This window comes from Nylanderia fulva, unplaced genomic scaffold, assembly GCF_048542155.1.
Source record: "Nylanderia fulva isolate GAGA-0341 unplaced genomic scaffold, ASM4854215v1 Scaffold33, whole genome shotgun sequence".
NCBI classification, from domain to species: domain Eukaryota; kingdom Metazoa; phylum Arthropoda; class Insecta; order Hymenoptera; family Formicidae; genus Nylanderia; species Nylanderia fulva.
The window spans coordinates 1,311,346-1,337,990 of NW_028190400.1; the positions used below are offsets into that span (position 1 = coordinate 1,311,346).

The 26,645-nt window shown below is 33.4% G+C and overlaps 1 protein-coding gene across 4 annotated transcripts in view; it reads left to right on the forward strand.

Moving 5' to 3' along the window:
• Ror (tyrosine-protein kinase transmembrane receptor Ror) overlaps positions 1–26,645 on the forward strand; it is a 275,303-nt gene that overhangs the window by 227,804 nt on the left and 20,854 nt on the right. For all 4 annotated transcript variants that reach the window (XM_085484962.1, XM_085484963.1, XM_085484964.1 and 1 more), the window contains exons 4-5: positions 2,426–2,636; positions 2,864–3,023. In XM_085484962.1, the coding sequence (XP_085341088.1) occupies positions 2,426–2,636; positions 2,864–3,023 (371 nt within the window). The remainder of the gene's footprint in view (positions 1–2,425; positions 2,637–2,863; positions 3,024–26,645) is intronic.

Sequence of the window (26,645 nt, forward strand, 5' to 3'; positions counted from 1 at the left end):
AGCTTCAATATTGATTTGCGATATAAGCGAAAATCGAATTAAAAATGGATAATATACAGAGAATTTTAATATTAATATTAATTTTAATAGTAATAATAAATATAAGAGTTTTAACAAGGCTCTGTAATATAAATATAAATTTAACGTATAAGACGGGCAACAAGAGCCAAAACGCGGATGACAATGCGTTATTCTAACGAAACTAAATAATTTTTCGTTAGAATTAAATACCGGTGCACAAGGCACCAAATTTTTACTTGGACACGGCCAAGATTTTAAAAGATGGTTATTGAATATAAATCAACCTATGATCAGGAGTAAGTCATCGTGATGGTACAGGCCTGGCAGGAAGTTCGCCTCGTTCGTGACGTAGCACAACGTCGTTTGCAAACATTTGCCAGAATAACTGGGTTCGATTCCCGATTCAGCGATTTTCGGATCTATATTTTTCTCTTGCATTCATTTATTTATTTTCCGTAGGGGGGTTAAAGGGGTATTGAAATTAAATCTCAAAATATGAGATTATTTCATATTTAAAATCTTGGCCGTGTCCAAGTAAAAATTTGGTGCCTTGTGCACCGGTATTTAATTCTAACGAAAAATTATTTAGTTTCGTTAGGATAACGCATTGTCATCCGCGATTTGGCTCTTGTTGCCCGTCTTATACGTTAAAAGTAATAATAAATATAGATAATATACAGAGAATTTTAATATTAATATTAATTTTAATAGTAATAATAAATATGGATAATATACAGAGAATTTTAATATTAATATTAATTTTAATAGTAATAATAAATATCTGCAGAATTTTTTATCAAAGAAAAAATTTACGAAATTTCAAATATCTCATTGAACTAAATGGAGAAATTTTGGATTAAATACACGAGAATATTTTATATTAGTATCACTAATTCTAATTATCAGAATTCAATAGACATTCAGAAAATATCTTCCTGAAACTTATTATCATTCCCCGTGTGAAGCAGCAACAATATCAACGTACATGGATAATAACCGCGTCTTATCGTATAAACGCATTCAACCGGTGCGTATCTCTCGTTACAACGGCACATCGTAACATTAGGACTGTCGGCGGTCGTGAACGTCGCCGCGTGAAATGCAGCTGCATCGGCAACATAATTAAAGCCGCCCTTTGTCCCGCCGCGCGTTTCTCCTGAATTATTCTCTGACTTTCAGGAATTTAAGAGAGGCGCGGATGCGCGTCGCGGGTCGTATTTTCGCGCGAATATACGGGATTTAAAAAGTGTGTGTGGCGCACGTTTCCGGAAACATGCGCTAAATGCGTCTCGCGACGCCATGTATCAAGTTTCCCGGGATAAAGGAAACTTAGCGCGCATAGGCATTACTTTCACGAACAGTCGGAGAAAGAAGAGGAGAAAACGGATATATGATTCTGTATTTATATTTAATATTGCATTCTAGTACAGCAATGCACTCTGTTTGATATTAATCGCAATGCGAGCGCGCCCATTTGACTGCCTCCACTCACCGGAAGCTGCAATTGATTGCAACATCCATGTCTCTAAAATGCATTATCGTTGTTGCGTCGGGCTGTATCTCGTACCAGCATCTCATTCGCGATTGTTGTGCCAGCATACATGAACTCATATCTTTGGAAACGCGATGTTATTTCATGAGAATGTTGTGCAATTTTGCAGGCTTCGTAAAAGTAATGTATCCCAAAAAACATAATATTTTATATAGGTATATTTTAGTCTTGCGATCATAAAAATACAAAAAATTTAGACGTATAACAGATAATGATTTAAGAAAAAATAAATTTGCAAAAATTAAATTTAAAAAATTAAATAATTAATTAGAGATAAATAATTGATAATATGACATAGTTATTTTTTATCTATATATAGTTTTATAATATTTTATATTTTATAGAAAAGACATTCGTTTAGATATTTTCTTTCTCTCTCTCTCTTTTTCTAATAAAAATTTATTGAGAGAAATCTAGTTTGACTTTAAAATTTACTTAACGTTACGATTAGTAAAGATAGTTATAAAATCTGATATAATTAGTTTAACGAAAATTCTTTGCAGATAGAATTTATACAGGGTAGAGTTAATATTAGTTCAGAGTAGAGTTCACTTAATGATTGCTAATTGCAAAATTACATTATTAATATTACCGGCGCGATATCGATTCGCATAAGGAAGATATTTGCATTTGATATTTAATTTACAAACATTAATGGCAAAATTGCAATATTGTCATAATAATGCATAAATAAATAAATATATATATATATATATCTTTTTATAATTCGAATATCTCGTATCATTGACACTTAATATGACATAAATATCTCTTCAAAAAATTTCATTCTTATTATATTTCACATTTTACTGATGATTTAATAAATAATATATTTTATCATCTTTTTCGCAGGACTGATGTGGACGCTGCATCCGGCACGAAAAGTGGTACTTTAAAATTCGTAAGGACTTTGACAAATATCTCAAAGGACGCTGGCGGCGTCGCCCATATGCGATGCGAAGTCGTGGGCGATCCTCCGCCGACAAAGATACGATGGTTCAAGAATGAAGCCCCATTAGAAGAAAATCGACCGAAAATCACCATTAGGAAAATACACGCACAAGTAAGTGTCAGATTATTAAACTATTACAAATTCTCTAAAAAACGCCACGCAAAAGAAAAATTTTCTCTTTCTAAAATTAACTCTGTCATTTTTTGTTTTTAAATCAAAGAGTATGTATTTACATTTTGGATGCTTTTAAATATTAAAATTTATTCATTTTGTATTTTATATATTTCTCGTATTATTATTCAATAAATGTAGATCAATATGTGTTTAATATTTCTCAGATTCACGAACATGCGGCGAAGAATTTGGCGGGAAGTCGATTAAAAATCACAAATTTGGACGTTTCGGACGTTGGTTTTTATGCCTGTCGCGTTACCAATGGCAAAGATCAAATTCAGAGCGAAGGAACCCTACGAGTCGATTTTTCGAAGAAGTGGCAAGGTATGTAAAACTCAAAATTAATTTTTTATCTCGAATTATGTGGTCTGAAATAATAATTAATTATTTGTATAAAAAAGCAAAATAATTAGCAATATTTTTGCGGTATATATGATCCCGGCCGCGTTCGTTTTGAATATTTTATTTAATAAACGAGATGCATTACATTAAAGATACTTGCTTTGTCAGAAAAAAGCTATATTATTTGAATGAAAATTTTTCCATGTTATATTATTATTTTAACTTGCAATATTGCATTTAAACAAAACGAGATTTTTATGCATATTCGGTATAAAATTATACCTGTACAAGGCCGTTACACAATTACGTTAACGAGCCTCGGCGTAACCATTAGGAAGGATAATCATATCTCTTTTGTAATTTTAAAGCCATGCGAAATTCGCTCATAATCCGAGTTTATATTGCACGTGAATAATTAAATACGCGAGTTTTAAACACACACGGTCCGTAAAATCCAACGAGTATGATATTTTCACGTCACCGGGAATGAGTCTCGGAAGGTGAGTTTTGCGGCCGTAACTCGTTTATGGAACACAATACCGTAAAAAACATTTGTAATGTGGGTAGTGAATCGCGACACTTTATCCACCCCTGTCGTGGTGAAAATTTTCGAGTAAACGCATTAAACGTCGGAGATAACGGTGTATGTTTGACGCGAGAGCATTACCATAAAACGCAAAACCGCCTGACTATGAAAACGGTTATGCAGCTTGGCTCTACACCAACTGTATTGTTATCTTATGCTCCAAGAGCGTAAGCAGAATTTTCTCGAAACGATGTCTTAACACCGCCGTACCATTAAATCTATTAAACTATTACATCATTAAAAAAAATAATTCAGATTTATTATAAAGAATATTGATATTGTCTTTTTTTATGTAATCACAGGTAATTCGTGAATATTTCTGAATCAGTTTTTATATATATAGAGATTTAGATTGATTTTATATCAAGATTTTTTGTTATTTATTTTACATATGTTTGTATTTTCTCATTATTTAATATTTTATGGTATTAATATAAAATTTCTCTATAATGTTTATTTTGAGAAGATTCTTCTAAGAAGTTTGAACCCTGTAAGAATCTTAGCGGTTACGTTCCTGCATTATCTCTCTGCTCTAGTAGGTACTTCGTGTTTACGATGCACTGCACTTTCATACCCAAGATCATTCTCGTTAATGTGATATTACAGTAAATATTTAAAGTTTGTAATTAAAGGAAAATGCAATTGTCGATATATCATTGGTTTTTTTACCAAAAAAGTTTGCTAATTTATTTTAAATGGAATAACACATCAACAATTCTTATTGAAATAGAAATAATTTGTTTATAATTTTGCAATATTGAAAAAAATATATTTTATAAACTGAAATAACTCATTTTTGTAAAAATATTATATTTATTCGTGTAAACATGTTGTTTGTTGAATTCAACTTTTGACGAAAAATAGAAGAAAACAAAGTTTTCCTGAATCGTAAAGGGAAAAGACTCGTAAAAGTAATTCTGTTATACGAATATCGCGTTTTTCGCCGTAGCAAAAATCGAATCGAATTAAGAAAAAGCGGAAGTCAGGTTCGTAGTTATCGACGGCCGAGATGGGACGGCGAAGAAAAGCCCTTTCGTGTTCCGGCTTCGAAAGGAACAAAAATAAGAAACTTAATGCGGTCGTAAAACTGTCAGTTTGAAACGAATTCAGGATCGGCGTCCATTACTAAAGTAAATAAAAATTAAGTTTGAAATAGTAAAATACGAGGAAAAATATATTTTCGACACGCATTTGGACTATCTTCAATTTTGAATCGCGCAAATTTATCAGAATAATAATCGCGATGATAAAATACAAAACAATTGCTAAAGTTGATTAAGTTTATTTAATAATCGCTTAAATTAAATCATTGAAGTAAAAGTAATAACTGTTAAATCTGATTATTTAATTAGTATATTGTTATTATGCAATAATATTTATGATATTATTTGCGATCAGTAAAATGTAATTTATATAATGTTATACGCATGACAAGAAATTAGTATCCGCGTAATGTTCTTTATTATTTTAATCTTTGAAGTTCATCAGAGGTTAATCAACTCTGGTAATAAATTATTTATCGAGATCGTAATTTATTAACTTTGTCATTGAAATAATATCTAATTTAAATGCATCAGACAATCATTTTCAACTCGTTGATTAATGGCACTTCGCTTCGGTTCGCGGCATGCGAGCATATAGATACTTTCCGAGATCATACAAATTTTTCCCTTGACGACCCTTCTCGAGATCCTAAGATGCACTTCACTTTCAGAATTTCATTATGCGTGGTGTAAATTAGTTTCAATTTATCGCGAGACGAGGAGCAAACTTCTTAAAGCAAAACTCCGAGCATTTCCTCCTCGGACGAAGTTATTGCGCGACAGCTCTGACAAATTCTAATCCAGCTTCGTAGTGTTTTAGTTAATGCGCGAAGAATAGGAAACCTCGGAAAGTCTACCTCTTAAAGATAGACAAACCGTGCTAGCTCTTCTTCTGGGGAACGAAAGTTTATTGTTAATGCCGCGAATTTGGAAGCCACTGCGTCAGCAAATTGCACTCAAGTTTCAAGGGCCAAGGCTGAGACATACTATTAATTATTTACTGTTAATCAAGCGCAAGTCATAAGTACTGTTCAGTGTAGACATTTCTACCTTGTTACAAAGATTCCTCAAAATAATAATTTTACTACTCTTTGTAACATATATGGATATGTTAGTGACGTTAACGAATGAATATGTCATATTAATTAACTATATATACTTCATAAAAATTATATAGAAGATAAGGCTATGTATTTTATCTTATAGCCTCTTCTTCTATGTAATTTTCCTTAAATATAATAGACAAATATAAAAGGTCGCATTATCGATATACGCATAAATATGGATCTCGATCGTTTGGGTTTCTCTCTCATTTCACGACGTCGCAAAATAAGCGTATTTTTTCCGGCATATACAGGGTGTCCGGTAACTAACGGACCAACGATTACAAATGGATTCTTTGGTCAATTTGGGAACGATTTTTCCTCAGCGAAAATGTCGAAAAAGGTCATCAATTTTTACAACTTTCCAATATTTGTCATTATGTATCTTTATAACTAAGCCTCAAATTCAAATTTTATTATAGTAAACTCTACCTGAAATTAACTGAAGAATGTAATTATGTTAGACTTTTAACTCCAAAACGTTTAGTTTTCAAAAAACCCATTTTTTTCAATCGTTTAACTTGAAAATTATTGACTTCTCAACATCTTTGCTAAGGAAAAATCGTCTCCAAATTGACCAGAGAATCCGCCCTTAATCATTGGTCCGTTAGTTACCGGACACCCTGTATATTATCTTCGAACTTCGAACAGAATATGACATTTACAACTAGAGACACAGGGATAACAGCCGAGCAAACAGTCCAGGGCGAGAAACTCGCGGTCTGCTTCGACGGCTCGGCTCTGAAAAACGTTGTGCCTCGTCTCCTAGTAGTATAGGGCAACGTGCGTCCCGACGGAACTTCCTGTAATAAAGTTTCCGAAAAGCTCTCACGCCCGGAGGCGATGAAACAAAACGGGCGGCGTTCCTGGGACGAAGTTACCGCCGAAGAGACGCCCCTAACAAATTCTAATCTAATCCCGGAGCGCCTCGGCTAATGCACGAGGCGCGGCAGGCACCTCTCTTCTCGTCGTGTCGTGTCCTCGTTCCGAAGGCCTGGTCCTTCGTTCCCGTGCGCCACACGACGAACTTTAATATTAGCACTCTGCAAGTCAAACTCGACGCTGGAAAATTCAAACTTCTTTCCTCTCTTGCCGAGGAGCGCTTGCCACCCCACGAGGGGTTTAACACTGACGCGAGAGACGAGGGTAAAATATTGCTGGATCGCGTAAGAAACGCGAAGGGGTGTCGACTGGATGACAGGAGATGACTTCCTTTCGAACGGAGCGGAACGTGTGTAATCGTCTGACTAAACTATTACGTTATAAATCTTGGCATGTTAACGCATGTTACTTCTAGCATCGGTACGCGGATGCCTTGTGTTTAATTCCGAGGGTGAAAACACACGAGTTAATTAACGTGTAGCGAGCTCGGGATTGTCCAATTAACTGATGCTTCGATCAGTAGATTGCGAAATGAAAATGGATGTTGAATTATAATTTTATTACGCTTACTTTAATGTAACCAGTAATTAATATCGAATATGTTGAAGCAAAATAAACGACAGCCACAAGTAACGAGTAAAATATCTCTTAATAAACATAATATAATTTGTTATTTCCAAAACTTTATGTCACTTCGTAATTAATAACCAAAAGTACCAGTTTTGTATATTAAATGATGTATATGTATAACATTTAAATAATTTTTTATATTTTAAATCTCTACTTATCTCTCTCTTTCTTTTCCTTTCTCATCCTCTCTCTCTTTTTCTTTTTTTTTTTTTTTATAGAAGCAATGCGAATGTATTTATGCAGAACATCAACAAAAAAAATAGGATATTCAGTAATCTAGAATTGTAATGTAAGGTTACTTTATGCGCTTTGCAAACGTGTTTTTATGGGAAGATATACTGATCGTCATGGCAGTTAAAATTTACTCTCTTCGTGTTTGCAAGCGATTGTTTCATGTGATACGGAAACCGACCAAATTCGCCGCACGTCGTCTACATCGTAAACTCCGCGTGCGAATGAAATTCATATCGCAAACGTGAGGCTGGGCGTGCAGTCGAGAGTTTCAGGCTATCGTTGGCAATGTATTTTCTAAACTTGACAATATATCCCCGAAAAAATACATCTTCATACATATTTTTAAATTCCTCGAATGTAAATTATATAATTTGATATACAACTCTTTTCTACTTTATAAATTCGTTTTAAATTAGAGTTAGATTTGCATTTTATCTGCAAAAACATATTATGTTAAAAATAATATTTTTATTTCTTTCATAATGATATATAATTTCAATTTTTTTTCCCTTTAATTTTAAGTATTTTCATTTAATAAAATTAATAGAAAAACGGTGAAACTTTTACATCCATTTAGCTTTATTTTTTCATTAAAAAAATAGACGTCACCTGTTTCGGAACAAGAACAATCGCATGTTTTCTCCCTTCCAATTACGATAACGACGAAATGATAACATTTCGTCCAGCAAACGTGTGACTCAGAAATAATAACTCGATCACTTAATATGATGTTCACGTTTTCCGGCTCTTTTTATTAGCACGACCAAAGGGAGAGAGAGTGGACAATGTGTCGGCGGCGACGGAAAATTGGGAGAGGTAAATGGCTGCGTTAAAAGGGTGTCTGACCCACACCTTCCTAATTCAGTTATCCCCGTTGCCCTCGGGTTTTTAACCCGAAGAGGCGGAACACTTAGTTACCCCGAAGCCCATCGTAGATTTCTCACGTGCTCGCTTTGCGCGCAGGTGGCAAAATATAAAATATCCATGCTTCGCTCGTGAAACATTATTATTACGACCCCTCATGGCCCGGGAGCTTTTTGATAACGTTGGAAAAATAGTGAAATTTTCCCGACGATTTCATACCCCTTTACACGAAGAAGTCATTATCTTAAATTTATCTATTATATTTTTCATATTTTTCGTATTTCTTACCTTTACTCACGCAACACTTTTATGCTTAATACATTTACAGAGGAACAAATATGTATTCTGTTAAAAAATATTTATTCATCAGCTATATTTCTATCTCAAAGTTTTTGAGTGAAACACACACACATACAAATGCCTTAAATGTCTATTTTTTACTCAATTTTCTTTACACATTTAGCTACTCGCGTAATTAGACATCGCTATTGATTAAATTACGCATTATTTGCAGCATTGACTTTTAATCGCAAGATATCGGAATACTTTTTAATATAGGTCGGAAATATTGACGTGAAGTGAGTTTGCTCGTGGACGAGCAGAGGACCAGACGCGTACATAATTGAAAAAGTTTAGTCACGGTCGCGACGACAGCCGTCCATCTCTTTCTCTTTTTTCTGTGCGTTACGATTAGTTTTCCGTATACTCGCCAGTCGCGGTAATAGCCACGACGACATGATATTTATGAGATTTTTTGTTGGTTATATGCTCACGAAGTTGGATACGGATATTTCGTGGCTTTGCCATGTTCGCGATTTTTTGTGGATTCGATGTAAAGCCTTCATCTCCTGCCGAAAAAACATTGATATAAACTGGTATATTAAATCGTATGATATAGTATATAAAGTTGTAAAATGAACAGATTTTTAATAACGAAATAAAAAGCAAATTCGTACATTTTATTTTTCTTCATGTTTTTTAGTCTACAAATTATTATTAATATAAAATTCTGCAATCTGTATATATATTTCTCTCAACAGCGTTCTGAAATTTATTTTATTTAATACGCAATCATAAGTGGATAACTCAATATCAAACTAACAATAACGTTGCCTGTATGAAGTTAGCCCCCCATTTTTCGAATTTTAAAATTTTAAAGGTTGTTCCAGGTTGTTCTAGACTTGTTCTAAATTGTTCCAAAAGATCAAATTTAAAAAATAAAAATTTTCGCGAAAAATGGAAAAAAACGATTTTTTGACCTGGCCCCCCATTTTTCGAAAATCGAACTTTTAAAGGTTGTTCTAGATTGTTCTAGTTGTTCTAAACATTGTTCCAAAGTGATAATTCCCTAAACAAAATATTTCACGAGATATAATAAAAAAATAGTTTCGTGCGCTAAAACAGTATTTTTACGTTTTCGGCTATAGTTATTATCTCTTAAACACCAAACTGTATATTTTAGCTAAAAACGAACAGAACAACCTGGAACAACTCTCAATTTTGCTAGAACATAATTTTAAAGAGTACTTTACTCTTGGAAATAAACATATTTTTGTTGTTTTTTCGTGTTTTTCGACCGATAACGATGTGACAGCGATCCCAAACTATAGAACAATTACGTACTGGCATAGAACAACTTGGAACAACTCTCAGTTTTGCTAGAACATTATTTTAAAGGGTACTTTACTCTTGGAAATAAACACATTTTTTTTTTTTTTTCATCTTTTTTGCCCGCTAAAGTCGCGATAGCGGTCCCAAACTATAGAACAATTACGTACTGGCATAGAACAACTTGGAACAACTCTCAGTTTTGCTGGAACATTATTTTAAAGAGTACTTTACTCTTGGAAATAAACACATTTTTTTTGTTTTTTCATCTTTTTTGCTCGCTAAAGTCGCGATAGCGGTCCCAAACTATAGAACAATTACGTACTGGCATAGAACAACTTGGAACAACTCTCAATTTTGCTAGAACATAATTTTAAAGAAGTACTTTACTCTTGGAAATAAACACATTTTTCTTGTTTTTTTGTGTTTTTCGACCGATAACGTCGCGACAGCGGTCCCAAACTATAGAACAATTACGTACTGGCATAGAACAACTTGGAACAACTCTCAGTTTTGCTGGAACATTATTTTAAAGAGTACTTTACTCTTGGAAATAAACACTTTTTTTTGTTTTTTCATCTTTTTTGCCCGCTAAAGTCGCGATAGCGGTCCCAAACTATAGAACAATTACGTACTGGCATAGAACAACTTGGAACAACTCTCAGTTTTGCTGGAACATTATTTTAAAGAGTACTTTACTCTTGGAAATAAACACATTTTTTTTGTTTTTTCATCTTTTTTGCTCGCTAAAGTCGCGATAGCGGTCCCAAACTATAGAACAATTACGTACTGGCATAGAACAACTTGGAACAACTCTCAATTTTGCTAGAACATAATTTTAAAGAGTACTTTACTCTTGGAAATAAACACATTTTTCTTGTTTTTTTGTGTTTTTCGACCGATAACGTCGCGACAGCGGTCCCAAACTATAGAACAATTTCGTACCGGCATAGAACAACTTGGAACAACTCTCAGTTTTGCTGGAACATTATTTTAAAGAGTACTTTACTCTTGGAAATAAACACATTTTTTTTGTTTTTTCATCTTTTTCGCCCGCTAAAGTCGCGACAGCGATCGTAAACTATAGAACAGTTACGTACTGGCATAGAACAACTTGGAACAACTCTCAATTTTACTAGAACATGTTTATTTCCAAGAGTAAAGTACTCTTTAAAATTATGTTCTAGCAAAATTGAGAGTTGTTCCAAGTTGTTCTATGCCAGTACGTAATTGTTCTATAGTTTGGGACCGCTATCGCGACTTTAGCGAGCAAAAAAGATGAAAAAACAAAAAAAATGTGTTTATTTCCAAGAGTAAAGTACCCTTTAAAATTATGTTCTAGCAAAACTGAGAGTTGTTCCAAGTTGCTCTATGCCAGTACGTAATTGTTCTATAGTTTGGGACCGCTATCGCGACTTTAGCGAGCAAAAAAGATAAAAAAACAAGAAAAATGTGTTTATTTCTAAGAGTAAAGTACTCTTCAAAATTATGTTCTAGCAAAATTGAGAGTTGTTCCAAGTTGTTCTATGCCAGTACGTAATTGTTCTATAGTTTGGGACCGCTATCGAAATTTAGCGAGCAAAAAAGATGAAAAAACAAAAAAAATGTGTTTATTTCCAAGAGTAAAGTACTCTTTAAAATAATGTTCTAGCAAAACTGAGAGTTGTTCCAAGTTGTTCTATGCCAGTACGTAATTGTTCTATAGTTTGGGACCGCTATCGCGACTTTAGCGAGCAAAAAAGATGAAAAAACAAGAAAAATGTGTTTATTTCCAAGAGTAAAGTACTCTTTAAAATTATGTTCTAGCAAAATTGAGAGTTGTTCCAAGTTGTTCTATGCCAGTACGTAATTGTTCTATAGTTTGGGACCGCTATCGCGACTTTAGCGAGCAAAAAAGATGAAAAAACAAGAAAAATGTGTTTATTTCCAAGAGTAAAGTACTCTTTAAAATTATGTTCTAGCAAAATTGAGAGTTGTTCCAAGTTGTTCTATGCCAGTACGTAATTGTTCTATAGTTTGGGACCGCTATCGCGACTTTAGCGAGCAAAAAAGATGAAAAAACAAGAAAAATGTGTTTATTTCCAAGAGTAAAGTACTTTTTAAAATAATGTTCTAGCAAAACTGAGAGTTGTTCCAAGTTGCTCTATGCCAGTACGTAATTGTTCTATAGTTTGGGACCGCTATCGCGACTTTAGCGAGCAAAAAAGATGAAAAAACAAAAAAAATGTGTTTATTTCCAAGAGTAAAGTACCCTTTAAAATAATGTTCTAGCAAAACTGAGAGTTGTTCCAAGTTGTTCTATGCCAGTACGTAATTGTTCTATAGTTTGGGACCGCTATCGCGACTTTAGCGAGCAAAAAAGATGAAAAAACAAGAAAAATGTGTTTATTTCCAAGAGTAAAGTACTCTTTAAAATTATGTTCTAGCAAAATTGAGAGTTGTTCCAAGTTGTTCTATGCCAGTACGTAATTGTTCTATAGTTTGGGACCGCTATCGCGACTTTAGCGAGCAAAAAAGATGAAAAAACAAAAAAATTGTGTTTATTTCCAAGAGTAAAGTACTCTTTAAAATAATGTTCTAGCAAAACTGAGAGTTGTTCCAAGTTGCTCTATGCCAGTACGTAATTGTTCTATAGTTTGGGACCGCTATCGCGACTTTAGCGAGCAAAAAAGATGAAAAAACAAAAAAAATGTGTTTATTTCCAAGAGTAAAGTACTCTTTAAAATAATGGTCTAGCAAAACTGAGAGTTGTTCCAAGTTGCTCTATGCCAGTACGTAATTGTTCTATAGTTTGGGACCGCTATCGCGACTTTAGCGAGCAAAAAAGATGAAAAAAACAAGAAAAATGTGTTTATTTCCAAGAGTAAAGTACTCTTTAAAATTATGTTCTAGCAAAATTGAGAGTTGTTCCAAGATGTTCTATGCCAGTACGTAATTGTTCTATAGTTTGGGACCGCTATCGCGACTTTAGCGGGCAAAAAAGATGAAAAAACAAAAAAAATGTGTTTATTTCCAAGAGTAAAGTACCCTTTAAAATAATGTTCTAGCAAAACTGAGAGTTGTTCCAAGTTGTTCTATGCCAGTACGTAATTGTTCTATAGTTTGGGACCGCTGTCGCGACGTTATCGGTCGAAAAACACGAAAAAACAAGAAAAATGTGTTTATTTCCAAGAGTAAAGTACTCTTTAAAATTATGTTCTAGCAAAATTGAGAGTTGTTCCAGGTTGTTCTGTTCGTTTTTAGCTAAAATATACAGTTTGGTGTTTAAGAGATATTAACTATAGCCGAAAACGTAAAAATACTGTTTTAGCGCACGAAACTATTTTTTTATTATATCTCGTGAAATATTTTGTTTAGGGAATTATCACTTTGGAACAATGTTTAGAACAACTAGAACAATCTGGAACAACCTTTAAAAGTTCGATTTTCGAAAAATGGGGGGCCAGGTCAAAAAATCGTTTTTTTTCCATTTTTCGCGAAAATTTTTATTTTTTAAATTTGATTTTTTGGAACAATTTAGAACAAGTCTAGAACAACCTGGAACAACCTTTAAAATTTTAAAATTCGAAAAATGGGGGGCTAACTTCATACAGGCAATAACGTTATTCCATAACTTAATTTTTTCCGAGAACTTTTGTTACGTTTAATTTAAATATTTACATCTTTTTCTTGAGTATTAAAATTTTATAGAAATAAATATATAATTATAATAAACAGCCATTTTTTAATTATTAATTTTATTATAGATAATCATTTCGCAAATGTTTCATTTAAACAACAATCAATCAATCGATCTTTTTGTTGATCGCAGTATATTCTGAAAACTGTCATTATGACGGGATGCAAACCAGCGACAAAACTGCATCACTTAACGAAAATTCACCCGTCACGAGGTGACCGATTTCCAATTCCCTCGACGTTTTGCACCATTAAAAACGCAAATATTGGAGCAGCAGACGCAGAGGGCGCGATCGCAGGAACAGCCGGAACGGTACCGTTGAAATAATTAAAAAAAAATTTGATCTCCCCACGTGCTCTCCCGCATCTCGTTGTCATGTGTGCATTAATATTCCGCAACGCGAACGTGTCGTTGAATGCATTGAGGTGAGGCAACGCATTTCGTGCACCGTGTGCATTCGTGTTCACTCCCACGAGGAATCAACACTGTGTTATCCTTGTTCCCGGAGAGGCTGTTCAATTTACGGCCAAGTTAGTGCACACAAAGTGAACGGCACACTTCGACTGACGGAGAGAAGGAGAGAGAGAATGTCGAACTACATGAACTAATGTAATCGTATGTATAGATAACTGTGTGAGCAGAGGAGAATCTGAGATCTTATCGTTGTGGCAGCTGCGCGGCATGTAGGTGAATGCCGTGATAATGAACGTTTTCTCATTCATCGACGCGAAAACGGAAATGATATGTCGTACAATGAGCTTGCGCAAGATTATTTTATCATGCGTTTTTTGTGCTAAAGCTCCGAGCATTTACATATTTTGCGCTCGCGATATCTATAACTTTTCTACAAGAGAAGAATTTGTACATAATTTCGAATATTTTATTTTATTTTATTTTAGCTATTACATCTCTTGCTTGCATTTAGCAAATGTCTGATCTAATCAGTTTTGCACATAATAATGTGTAATAAGTAAAAAATATCTATGAAAGAATCTATAAAAGAATGATTAATATGCGTAGGAAAAACCGGGTGTTCTTGTTTGTTTTTAAATAAAAGTAAATTCGGACAATGTTTTTAATTAAAAAAGATTATATTAATTATATCTAATATTTTTATACCTAACAATTCTAATAATTACACCTAATATTTTTCTATTTATTCTATTTATTTTCTTTATTATATTTTATTATTTATTTATGTATATTGTATGCTTTTTAAATTCTTTGAATATTTTTGAAATCTTTAGTGTATGTATAATAATCTTAGTATATGTATAATGAATGAACTTCGACTCTAATCAACGAATAAATTACTATTATCCCCGGATGCTAATTAATTCTGCGAGATCCTTTCCTCGAGCAAAGGGTGGATTATTTACATGGTTATCGGAGCGCGGAATACGAGACGTGCGACTTTCCTCCATCGCTGGATGATGTATGTGACGATACCCAGCTATTGAAATACAATATATGAGTACCTTTATCGTATCCAGTCGGCACAATAATGTGCAGGGCATAAATTCTACTCGCGAAAAGTCTGCTGACAATGGACATACATACATATATATCCGTCTGCTTTTATGCAATATCACATTCAAAAGTTGAATTTTATTCGCGAAAAAGAATAAATTATATAAAAAACGAGAGAGCTAACGATCTTTTTAGGAAAAGGGAGAGTGAGAGAGAAAAAGAGAAAACTGTAGCTTGAAAATATATATTGGAGAGAAAACTTGTTATTCATATCCTCTATAAAAAATGTAGAAAAATGTTGTTTTCTCATAATTTGTTAATATTCAATATTAGAGGCATTAAACAAATAAAATTGTTTTTAATTACGATAAAATTGGTCCATAAAAATTATAACAATAATTAAATAATGTAATATATTTAAAACAAACTACAATTTTACTGTTCATTCGTGTATTATAAATTATATTGTGAAAGGAAGTAGTGATACTTTTTATTTATTTATTTTTTTTTTACTATTATTGTGAAGAATTAAAAACATAATTTTTATACGAATAAAACTCTTCAATATTTAACGTATAGAAAACTGTATCGAATGCCATCAATTCGTATCTATCTCACTGTTTTATTTGTTCGAAAGGGAACACTATCGTCGCACAACTTTGTGCAAAATATCGACTGCGACGTTACGAGCCGCGATTTACAGTCAAGCACGATTAAGTAGCTTAACTGCAAACTCTCCACTGCGTTCGGAACTTCGCCTGAAAGTTCCGTACGTGTAACACGGGGTCGATTATAGTTGTTGCCGCCAGTAATTTGGGCCATTAATCAGCAACTGTTTGACGATAAAACGAAACTAGACCGACTGTTGTGTTAAAGAATGGCGCATAAAATTATTATTACTTCAGCTATTCTTTTGATACAAACGAAGCGTTGTTTATTGGCATCTCTATATAAGATAATTAACAATCACTGTTTTTGTGAAATTTTATAATATTCAAATATTAAATATTCATGTTTTAAATTTATATATTTTTCAGTTAATAAGTTTATATGATATGTTTGCAAATATTATAACTTTTTTGAGATAATACTATTGCTCGTACAAGCCAGGAAATTTATGAGAAGACAGTGTAAGTCAGAGCATATAGTAAATCCCAGCAGAATATGAAATAATCTTTAAAATACCTACATTATCCCTAGAATCTTAAAAGGGTAAATGAAGGGTCTGGAAGTAATCCTATCTGTTCTGCTAAAATTAAAGTCATATATATACATATACAGTATATGTACAATGTATGTACGGGTAGGAAATTTCGTTAAATTTTATCATAATTAAAGAATGTTGTAGTTCATAAATTTCTTATTTGTTTGTGAATATTGATGAATTATTTGCCTTCATAAAAGCAAAAAATCATTTTAATATACGTGATATAATTATCGTTAACAAATATATATATATAGGTATGTAAGCTTCTTTTATAATTAATAATATTATTAAATATGTATATAATAAAATAAGTATATGTTTATTGAAACAGTATATATAATGAAAAATATATATAATTTTCTAAAATATTACCTATATATTACAAATTTGCGTATATATATATCAATTATTTTTAGGTTTCTCTACTAATACATTATTATGTAAATTACTGTAGGTATGAGATAAGAATTTTTTAATGTTTTCCGGGAACACAATTTAAATTGCAATGACTTTACATTTTGTTAGCGTTTTATCGGACAGCGAACGATTGGTTCGCGAAACAAATCTTCACTTAAACGGAACTTGTACACGGGAATACATCCGCGTGTATCTTCCCACAAGCAAAATATAACTCACAACGACTCTTTTCCTGACCGGTACAACTACAAACGTGCTGTTTATTTCCTGCACATTAATCTCGGCCGAGAGATCTCTCTCTCTCTATCTTTCTCTCTTTCTCTCGAGGTACACAATTAACGATTGATCGATGGCTAACGCCGGTCTTTTATTTCGCTTTAAACTGCAATCCCTCCCAACTACGCCGTGCATAAGCCGAATTTATACGGTTCGCTTTTGATGAGCATCCCGAATAAATCATTCAACATGAGTGCATCGACATCAAACATGAATTTTTGTCGAAGCATATCGTTGAAAGAGTATTACGCAATATTGCCAAAAGCAAATTATAATCTATAATTACGATAAATTTAATTATGGTTTGCATAATTCACTGTATAATTCACAATTCAATTGTCAAATTAATATTACATGCTATATTGACGCGCGGCCTTATGCGGATTGTCATATTTCCGGTCTTCCGAATAAATATCATCAGCAATCATTAGCGTGTCTATAAAATTGAAATTGAACTTATTCAATTTATATCGATGTATACACACGTGTTTTACATCTGTGATAATTGTTTTCAATATAATTTAATAATCTATCACATATATATTTTCAACTCGCGAATCATTAAAATTCTTTCTGATCTTACACTTGAAATATAAATCTAATTTTGTCTACTATACTTCATTTCCATTTCCTTAGTTTTTCATACCGTCTTCCGGTTTGAAACGTTACTGCGATGAGGCATTTTGATTGCGCCGAAAGTGTTAACTCGTTTATTACAAAACTTTGTTAGATATCTAATTTACACGATTAAATAATTAATTATTGCCTTTAACTCCGTTTGCCTTATTCGAGATAATAATTGGGTATAAACTGCGTAAAATCCTCTCCTGAGCGCGTTATTTCCTGGACCAACTCAGGAAATATCTGATTCGTTGGTGCGGTTCGCAATTTACTGTACGATTAAGCGTGTTCGGCCGCGGAATCTCGTCTGCGGAACCGCGATCTCGAATTCGTGCAGCAAGAGAGGCAGAGAGAAGCGAACTCTGCGAACGCGAGCATATGCTAGAGGTCGAGCTTATCTTGAATCGCGAGGTTAGTCACGCCTGTTTCTCTCTCCCTCTTTCTCTTTCTCTCCCGAGGATGCTTTCACACCCTGCGGCGCGGCTTTAACTTCGTACGAAACTTAGGTACTGTTCACGCCGAAAACTTCAATCTCGAGACATGCGCGACCCTAACGAGATGGGTCTTGCCGACGGTATCTTAATGAACTCGATCAATGATTAAGCACATATTTCAGCGTATAATAACATTATGCACGTGCTATTGTCTTTCGAAGAATAATATGATGATAATGCCATTTCTTATCTCATATGAGAATGTATTGTAGAACGAGGTGAGAGAGAACGTGTGGAAAAAGAGACATTTTTTTATGTGGCTCTCTTCTCTCTCTTTCGAAAAAAAGTAAAATATATAAAATATATTATAAAAGAACAATTAATGAATTATATAAAAATAAAGATATAGGTACATCACGAATTTTGCATTTAAAATAAGAGGCAAAACATTTTCAGTTTATTATAAAAAAAAAATAATAATAATACATATCAAAAGTGTAAAATTTATTTTGTAAAGAATTATAAGAGTAAACATGAAGTGGAATATTAACAAAATCATTTTGAAATATTTGCGTATGAATATTTGTGAAATTGTTTTCTCAAATAGATTCATATCATAAATACACGCTGAGATATTAATGACGTAGAAAATTGTTTGCTCGAGCACATTATTGAATTTTCTCTTTACAATTAAATATATTTTATTAATTGAAACAAATTTAATATTCTGTACCTTTCACTCAAAAATATAACCAACACAAATATGACTGCGAATTATACATATAGTATATAACACATTGCAAATTATTTTTGCTTTTGATCACTAAAAGATGGTGCAAAATAAAAAATCGAACCATGTCCAAGAATAAATGTTTGACCTAATAATCTGTGATATTAATAGTTATAAATATATCGTGAGTCTCGAAGACACACACGATGTAACAACCTTCGCAATAAAATTGCAGCGGACTAAATCGAAGTTGATACGATTCATCGGTTGCATGTCTGTGTTCGTTACACTTACAATTAGTGCCATCAACGAGACGAGTGCGATGAAACGTAATTATCGTCGCTCGATTGAAACAGTCTGTACTTGTTGCAGCGATATATGTATGTACGTTATGTACGATATTGGTGTATGTACATAAGCACGTCATTCATATACACACCCCTTTGCCATCCACGTGCAGCAAATGCATGTGCTTCGTGCATTTGCGAACACAAAACACGCCCTCAGCCCCGGAGGCCCTACAAGGATAATTTAGGATAACTGCACCGGTAAAATCTACATATCAGGATCGTATGCTCGGAAAACTTGGAGCGCACTTCGAATTGAAGTTTTAACGGAATTCGCGAAATCTTCCACCGCGGTCTGTCTGTTATAGTTCTACAACTGCGCCGGATTCACATGCAGAGATTACCGTAGTTTTCAGAATTTGCATAAATTGAAAGAATGATATGCAGAAATGTTCAACGAATAATAAAAAACGAATTATATTATAGCTAATAAGATGCAATACGACGAATTTGAAATAAAAAAAATTAAGCGAATTATTTAGTTTAAGTCGTGTAAAAGTTGCTAAAATATCATAAAGAGATATGATTTTTGAGATTTATGACTTTTCGTAAATTAAATGATAAATTTTCAAAACAAAATTGAATCATTGATTATGCAAGCATTTTTGCTGATAGTACACGTAGTTTCCGTACGTCAATCGTAAATTCATAGATGCAATTGATAAAATGTGCCACTTTCGATGTTTATCAATCCTGTGCGAGACCATGGAAATCAGGTTTCCGAGAAACCATTTTGCGTTTATTGTGTCCCGCGGAAATGGCATTTCCTCTGTTTCGAATACTCTCTCGTGTGGCGGAAACTTCCACCAAGGAATTCGTGTTAGTAACACATGCAAAACTCGTGGGGAGGCTCTTTCTACAGATTTCATGAACAGCAATCTCACGTCCTTTTGATGCGCACATTTATGCATTTGCATCGGGATGATTCAAATGCGTCTAATTATATTTTCCCGATTTTCTTATTTTCAATTAAAAACATTAATATATTTGATATATTTATTTAACTGAAGCTAATTTAACAATAATCTTGAATCTTTAACTGATTTCTTTTTTTTACTTATTGTTAGATGAATTGCACATTCGAGGATATTTTAAAATAAAAATAGGCTTGGTAAAATAATAATATCCTTGAACACATAAAGTGTATAAAGTAAAAATTTAAAGTTCCGATTTAAAAAAATATTGTTTTGAATTTTTTAAAAGTGAAGTAAAGTAACGTATATCATTATACTTTTAAAGATCCATACTTTAGAAAATGATTAAAATACAATTGCCTGCAAAATTGAAAAGCTTCTCCGATAAAGTATATCTGGAGAATACTGCAGAATTAAAATCTTTTATTTTCCCGTTTTTAAGATTATCTCTGCAAAACGTAGCTCGACATGTAGCGTGAATCAAGTGCGCGCAGTAATGTACGAATTGTACATTCGCATTACAGTGGACCGCAAATCTCTCTCTTTTTTTTCTTTCTTTTTTACTGTCGCGGTTACAAGAATGCACTTGTGAAAGCGCTCGATTTCGATCACACGGTTCTATTCGTTTCCATCGTTAGTTTTCCCACAGTTATATCAAATTATACATGCGGATATATCCGTAGGCGTATACATACATCAGATATCACAATAAATGACAAGCGAAGATTTTTAAAACAAAAGTGCAAAAACGCGAACGAATGCATCATAATTAAAACGATTGAAAAGAAGAATTTCGCGACGAGTTAATTCGTGCAGTACGCGATGCATCTTCAAAAACTTTTACTACTAATGCTACTTGCAGCTTCAGTTATCAATGATGATAGCAATAAGCAATTATTTTATAGAAAAAGTGTAATAAATATGAAAAAATTATTTTATACGTATGATAAATATAACATACGCATACCCAGATAGAGTATATAAATACCACTTTTATTTCCTCCTTTTGATCTCTCGAAATTAGATGAATTATTAACCGTAAAATTTGGATAAATCAACTATACACAATTTTATTTTTCGCGATATTATCACTTTTAATAATTTTAGTCATTTATATATAGCACGCAATGTACACTTCCTAATGCTACTGGTATAATTCTTGGATGCCGTTATCGACTAATTCATTAAAAGGTCCCCTAACACCGTAGCTCCTTTTTCGTTTCTTGTTTTTAGCAAGGCGTCTACGGATTCTACCTTCCGACCGACCTTATCTCTCTCGCCGCCTCTCGTGAAGCTTCCGATGCCTCGCTTCTTTGTTGTCTCTTCGTCCTATTCTTGCTGCCTTGTTTTTTAGGGTGTACTTCGTGCCTGATAGTCAACGTTCCCGATATAGCCGGACCGTGATTGCATTTGGACTTAACTAGCTCGCGTTTTCGTGAGACTCCGTTCGGGTTTCTTGATTTTATCGCGTCACGTCATTCCTCTTATCGTGATTCTTTCTTATGGTATGTATATGTATTTAGGAATTAGTTAGGCGTTAAAAATGAATTGTGTTACTCAAAATTATTAGTAGAATATGCACACATGAAAATCAATTAAAATAAGTTTGAAAATATATTTTGATTTGTGGATTGCTTTCACACGCACAAATAATTAAATGGCAAAGAGATACTAATTCTATTTAGCTAGTTTGGCATAATTTTTATTATAATCTAAATCTTTTTACGATTTTTTAGTATACGAGTTTTATCAGAAAAAGACAAGATAATAGATAATGAGTAATATAAAAATGAAATATATATCTTCTTCCATTTTTGTAAAGGCGACGTTTAATCAAATTTTCTGCATCACAAGTGCGGCCCATTAAAGATATAATCGGAAGGAAGTTTTCTCACGCCACGTGTCAAAATCGCGAAAACGCATCTGCATTTTCAACCCCGAGTTCGTCGGAATCGCAACGCGATGCACCAAATCTAGGAGAGGATGGAGGGTAAAACGCATTTAGATACGTACCACATATGCATGGTCGCGTTATCGACATCGCCCGCGTTCAAATCGCAATTTTTTTTCTCCGTTCCGTGTGAACGCGGTAGATCCCAATATACGCTCTGAGCATACGCAGCGGCAGATTTGTATATAGCACCAACGCCGTTAACACCCGTAGTCCCTCTAAAAGCCGGGCTTAAGGGACTTAACAATCCGCGTTTCGCGTAATCTCGCATGAATCTTCATCGTTTGCATTCCCGTCGTGCCGACCCCATATACCGCATCCACGCGTTCCTAATCTCTCTAACATGCATAAGTACCGATGCATGTACCGATCTTAATGTAGACAAGCAAAACTAGAAGAAAATCGACGAAGGAGAATAGATAAAGGATATAGAGATGAGAAAGGGAATATCTCACAGAAGATCATTTTCAAAGGTAATTTAAAAACTGTGTTATTCTAATCTAAAGAAAATATATTCTAGTGAAATGTAACAAATTAATCATTACGATTAAAAGTAACAAATTTGCGAATCAATGATTACTTTGATTTAAGCAGTAGCGATATTTAAAAAGAGAAAGAAATGAATTTATTATACCGTGAAATCTTTGTCTTTCGAATATGGGGAACGGGAAATAAAAAAAAACGGAACAACGAAAAAACATGCAACGAGCAAAAAAACCACAAATGTTAACGTCAACGTTTTGTCCGAACGGAACAAACTGCGGCTAAAAAAAGTAGACGTAGAGAGAATGAGAAGGAAATTAAACATAGAGAAAGGATGAGGGAAGAGGCTACGGAGATGATTACGAAGAGAGAAACATTTCGACAAGGATAAAGAGAGAAAAGAGGAGAAAACACGAACGAGGAAGACGAAGGCTATTTACCCCCGTCGCAAATACAACACAGAACAATCTGGTTGTACATGGTTTGTACGGATCCATGGGCTGACCTTTCACATGTTGTATCGGACTGCCCGAAGCGTTTATGATATATGTATACAGATAGCGCGAGAAACATGAACTTCATGGTCTATCGACGTTTCAAAAATGACAGCCATTGCAAATTATAATGCTTATTTGGATAGATTGTTTCAAAGAATATTAGAAAGATTTCAATAATTATCTACATAGGCGTCCGCAGGACTTTTTTCCAGGGGAGACAATTAAAATTTTGTTTTTTAAATTTAATTTCTTTGTTATTTTATATTTTCATTTTTTTATATTAAATATGCAAATAAAGCAAATACTTAATTTTTTTTACTAATTTCAAGGAGGGACAAATGCCTATCTTTATCTTTCTATCTCTGGAGCTATAGCGTAATTTTATTATATTTCTAAATATATTATAAATTTAATTGAGAACATGATATTACAAAAAATTTGGATTCTTATATATAATTTTATACAGCATATTTTTTTGTTTAACGATCTGATACTTTTATAATGAAAATGATACAGAGACTATCCATGAATTCCGTTAATTCAATCAATGTAGATATCTTAATGCGAACAACCAATTCATACTCCTCGCCGCGAATTATGCTTGGCCGAGCACAGCTTGTCGATACCGGTAGCATGCCGATTGAAATCAACGATCGAATTTTGCGCGAGCTCGCAGTTGCATAGGTCCGGTTTATCGCGGCCGGCCCTTGTCACTTATTGAACCTATTGGCCGACCCCCCTAAAGCTATCGTCCGGATCGCAGGTATGCGACCGACACGGAGCACCGGTTTCGCCATCTGGCACTGGCTGCGCCATCGATATAACGGCGGTTAGGGTTAAATTCGAGAGAACGAACTGTAGCTCCGGTATGCGGATTAAGCTCCGGTCGGACGGGCGAGATCCCTCGCCGTCGACAGATCTCTCGACTGCTCCCTGATGCGTGAAATGGATACACGTCAAGCGACATGTAGATCTAAACAATAAGCGGTATTATTAATCTTGCCGAGACTGCTACGGCCAGATTATAAATCGATGTTTGTGATCATTATTTCTCGAACACCATTGTATCGCAACGAAGGATTTGTTTATATCTTGCCTCCTTCCCGTTTATTAAATATATTTCATATTTGACATAGAAGTGGACCATAAAAAATGTAAAAAACATTTTAAAGAAAGCTTTTCTCTCTTTATCTCTCGCAAATGGCAGACAATATTTTATTTAAATATTTTTGTGTCTGCTAAAATTTGATCTGATGATTTTTTAGCCCCCATGTGCTTAAGTATAATCGGTAAAACGGATAAAACGTATATAATGGCGTGATACACCATTGTATCGACATTTCGGATAATCCTGGGCAGGTCGCGCAGTAGCGCGTAGAAACCGATGCCGGGCTGTGTAAACCATTGCCTTCACCGGTCATGTATTTATTAAACATGATCCCACCCCACGATCGTCCACCCTTGCCCTCAGGAAATGATACGCGGGGGATGAACACTATCGGTTTATACTTCTCCCCTTCTACTCGGAAAATTCGCGGATGAAACGCGTAACAATTACGTCTCTTTTCAATCAATGATCCATCGATGTTTCTCTTTCTATTATATGTGTGTGTATATATTATATACACATGAAAAGGAGAGAAAGAGAGAGAGAGAGATGTTTAGATCTCTTTTTTTATTTTTTCTGGAAAATATGATTATATGAAAGTTGTAACGAAAAAGAGAAAAAAAATAACGCAGAATTTTTGTCGTGTTTTTAGTAATTATTATTGTCCATAGTCCGTATTGTTATAAGATTTATGGATTGTAACATATTAACAAGCTAAAGTAAATCAACCAATTAAAAAGATAGATGCTCTCGAGAAAAACACAAAAGTAAATGTTTTTTCACTTATGTATTTGAATTAAAAAAAGAACAAAAATTATTCAAATTAATAAGATAGAAGCTAAATTTAATTGTATTGATAGTTAATGATTAAAAATTACAAGATTTTTAATGAAATGATAGTGATGATAATTTTTAATCTAATTATAACAAGAAATTGTACAATGCTTTAAAATAATATATAATGCTGATAAGGGATTATTCAAAATAGAAACGTGAAAAATGTAAAGAGATATGAAATATGAGAGACAAACTTTAATTAAAATATCTCGTTTTCAGTTTATTTCTATAAAAATATTTCTATAAAATTTTATTATGTCGAATATAATCATAGTAATGAAAGATAAACTCTGAAAACTGAAAATGATTATTTTATAAGCAAAACTAATATTGAAATTAAAAATATAATGTATAAAGAATGTATTCAAACAAAAGACAAAAAGACATACTAATACGAGAAAGGTAAAGAATAAGATATAATAAACAAAAATTCTTCAGACATGAAAAAAGAATACCCGTAATAATAGTTTGAGAAAAAATTCATCTATATCCATAATTACACACCACTATTCATATAATTGAATTTATAACATCACGATTTTAGCGAGTAACTCGAATAACATTTAATTGCGTAACAACATTTCATATTTACATCCCTAAATTGTGGTACACTGACAAGTAACACTACCTAAGTGTCACTCGCCGATTTTGATATACTTAGAATTTGATATACTTAGAATATGTTGTAGTCTAGGTCAAAAAAAAATTTTGTTTAAAAATTCTTTTTATATCTCCTACTGTTCCGACGATATTTGCTCAGAAAGATAGAAACCTATTTTTCTTCAAGAGGGTTTTCACCTCTTTAACGGCCGTATGGGCACGTATAAAAAAATACGTGTCTCTTATTTTGACCTAGACTACAACATATTCTAAATATATCAAAATCGGCGAGTGACACTTGGGTAGTGTTACTTGTGAGTACGGTGTTTATCGAATTTCGCAACGGCACATAATTATTAAGAGATTACATCGCAACAGTTAACGCGTAAGTATGCGTTATTGTAATTTCCATTGTTGTAATCTCAATGGTGCATCTTACCGTCACGGTATTCGATGAATGGAACACGTTTTGCGGGTACAATAGAAGTCGAATAATCGATATCGAGTGTCGAACGTGCGAAATCAAACATTGAAGCCGTCCATTATGTTACGTTGAATATCGAAGCTCATTGTACGGTGTATGGAAAAGTGCTTGTATCGCATCACACGCCCACCGACGTGAATTAACATTAAAATTGAAAGCGTCAGAATAAAATCATTGTAACGGCACGCCTCGTCGTCTTGAAACACTTGCACTCGAGTTAGATTGACGTTTCAGAGTTTGGTATGGTAATAATAGCGTACACGCGTATGACATGTGACTATTTACAGAAAAAAGTTTATAAATGAACATTTATTTTTTATATCTCTTTAAATAATATTTTTAATTTATATGTTTTTGCACAATTGCTATAGCGACATTATTCAGAGGTACAATGAAAAATATTCCATCTACTACATTAAGATATATAAAATATATTCTATTAATTTTACTATGTACATATATATATTAATATTTTTTGTGATAAATGTTTAATTATATAGAGAAACTTATGAAATTCTTCCAATACCATAATGCTCTACGATTACCATGATTTTAAGGGTAAATTCTAAGAGGAAATTTTCTCCGTGATAGATAGATTG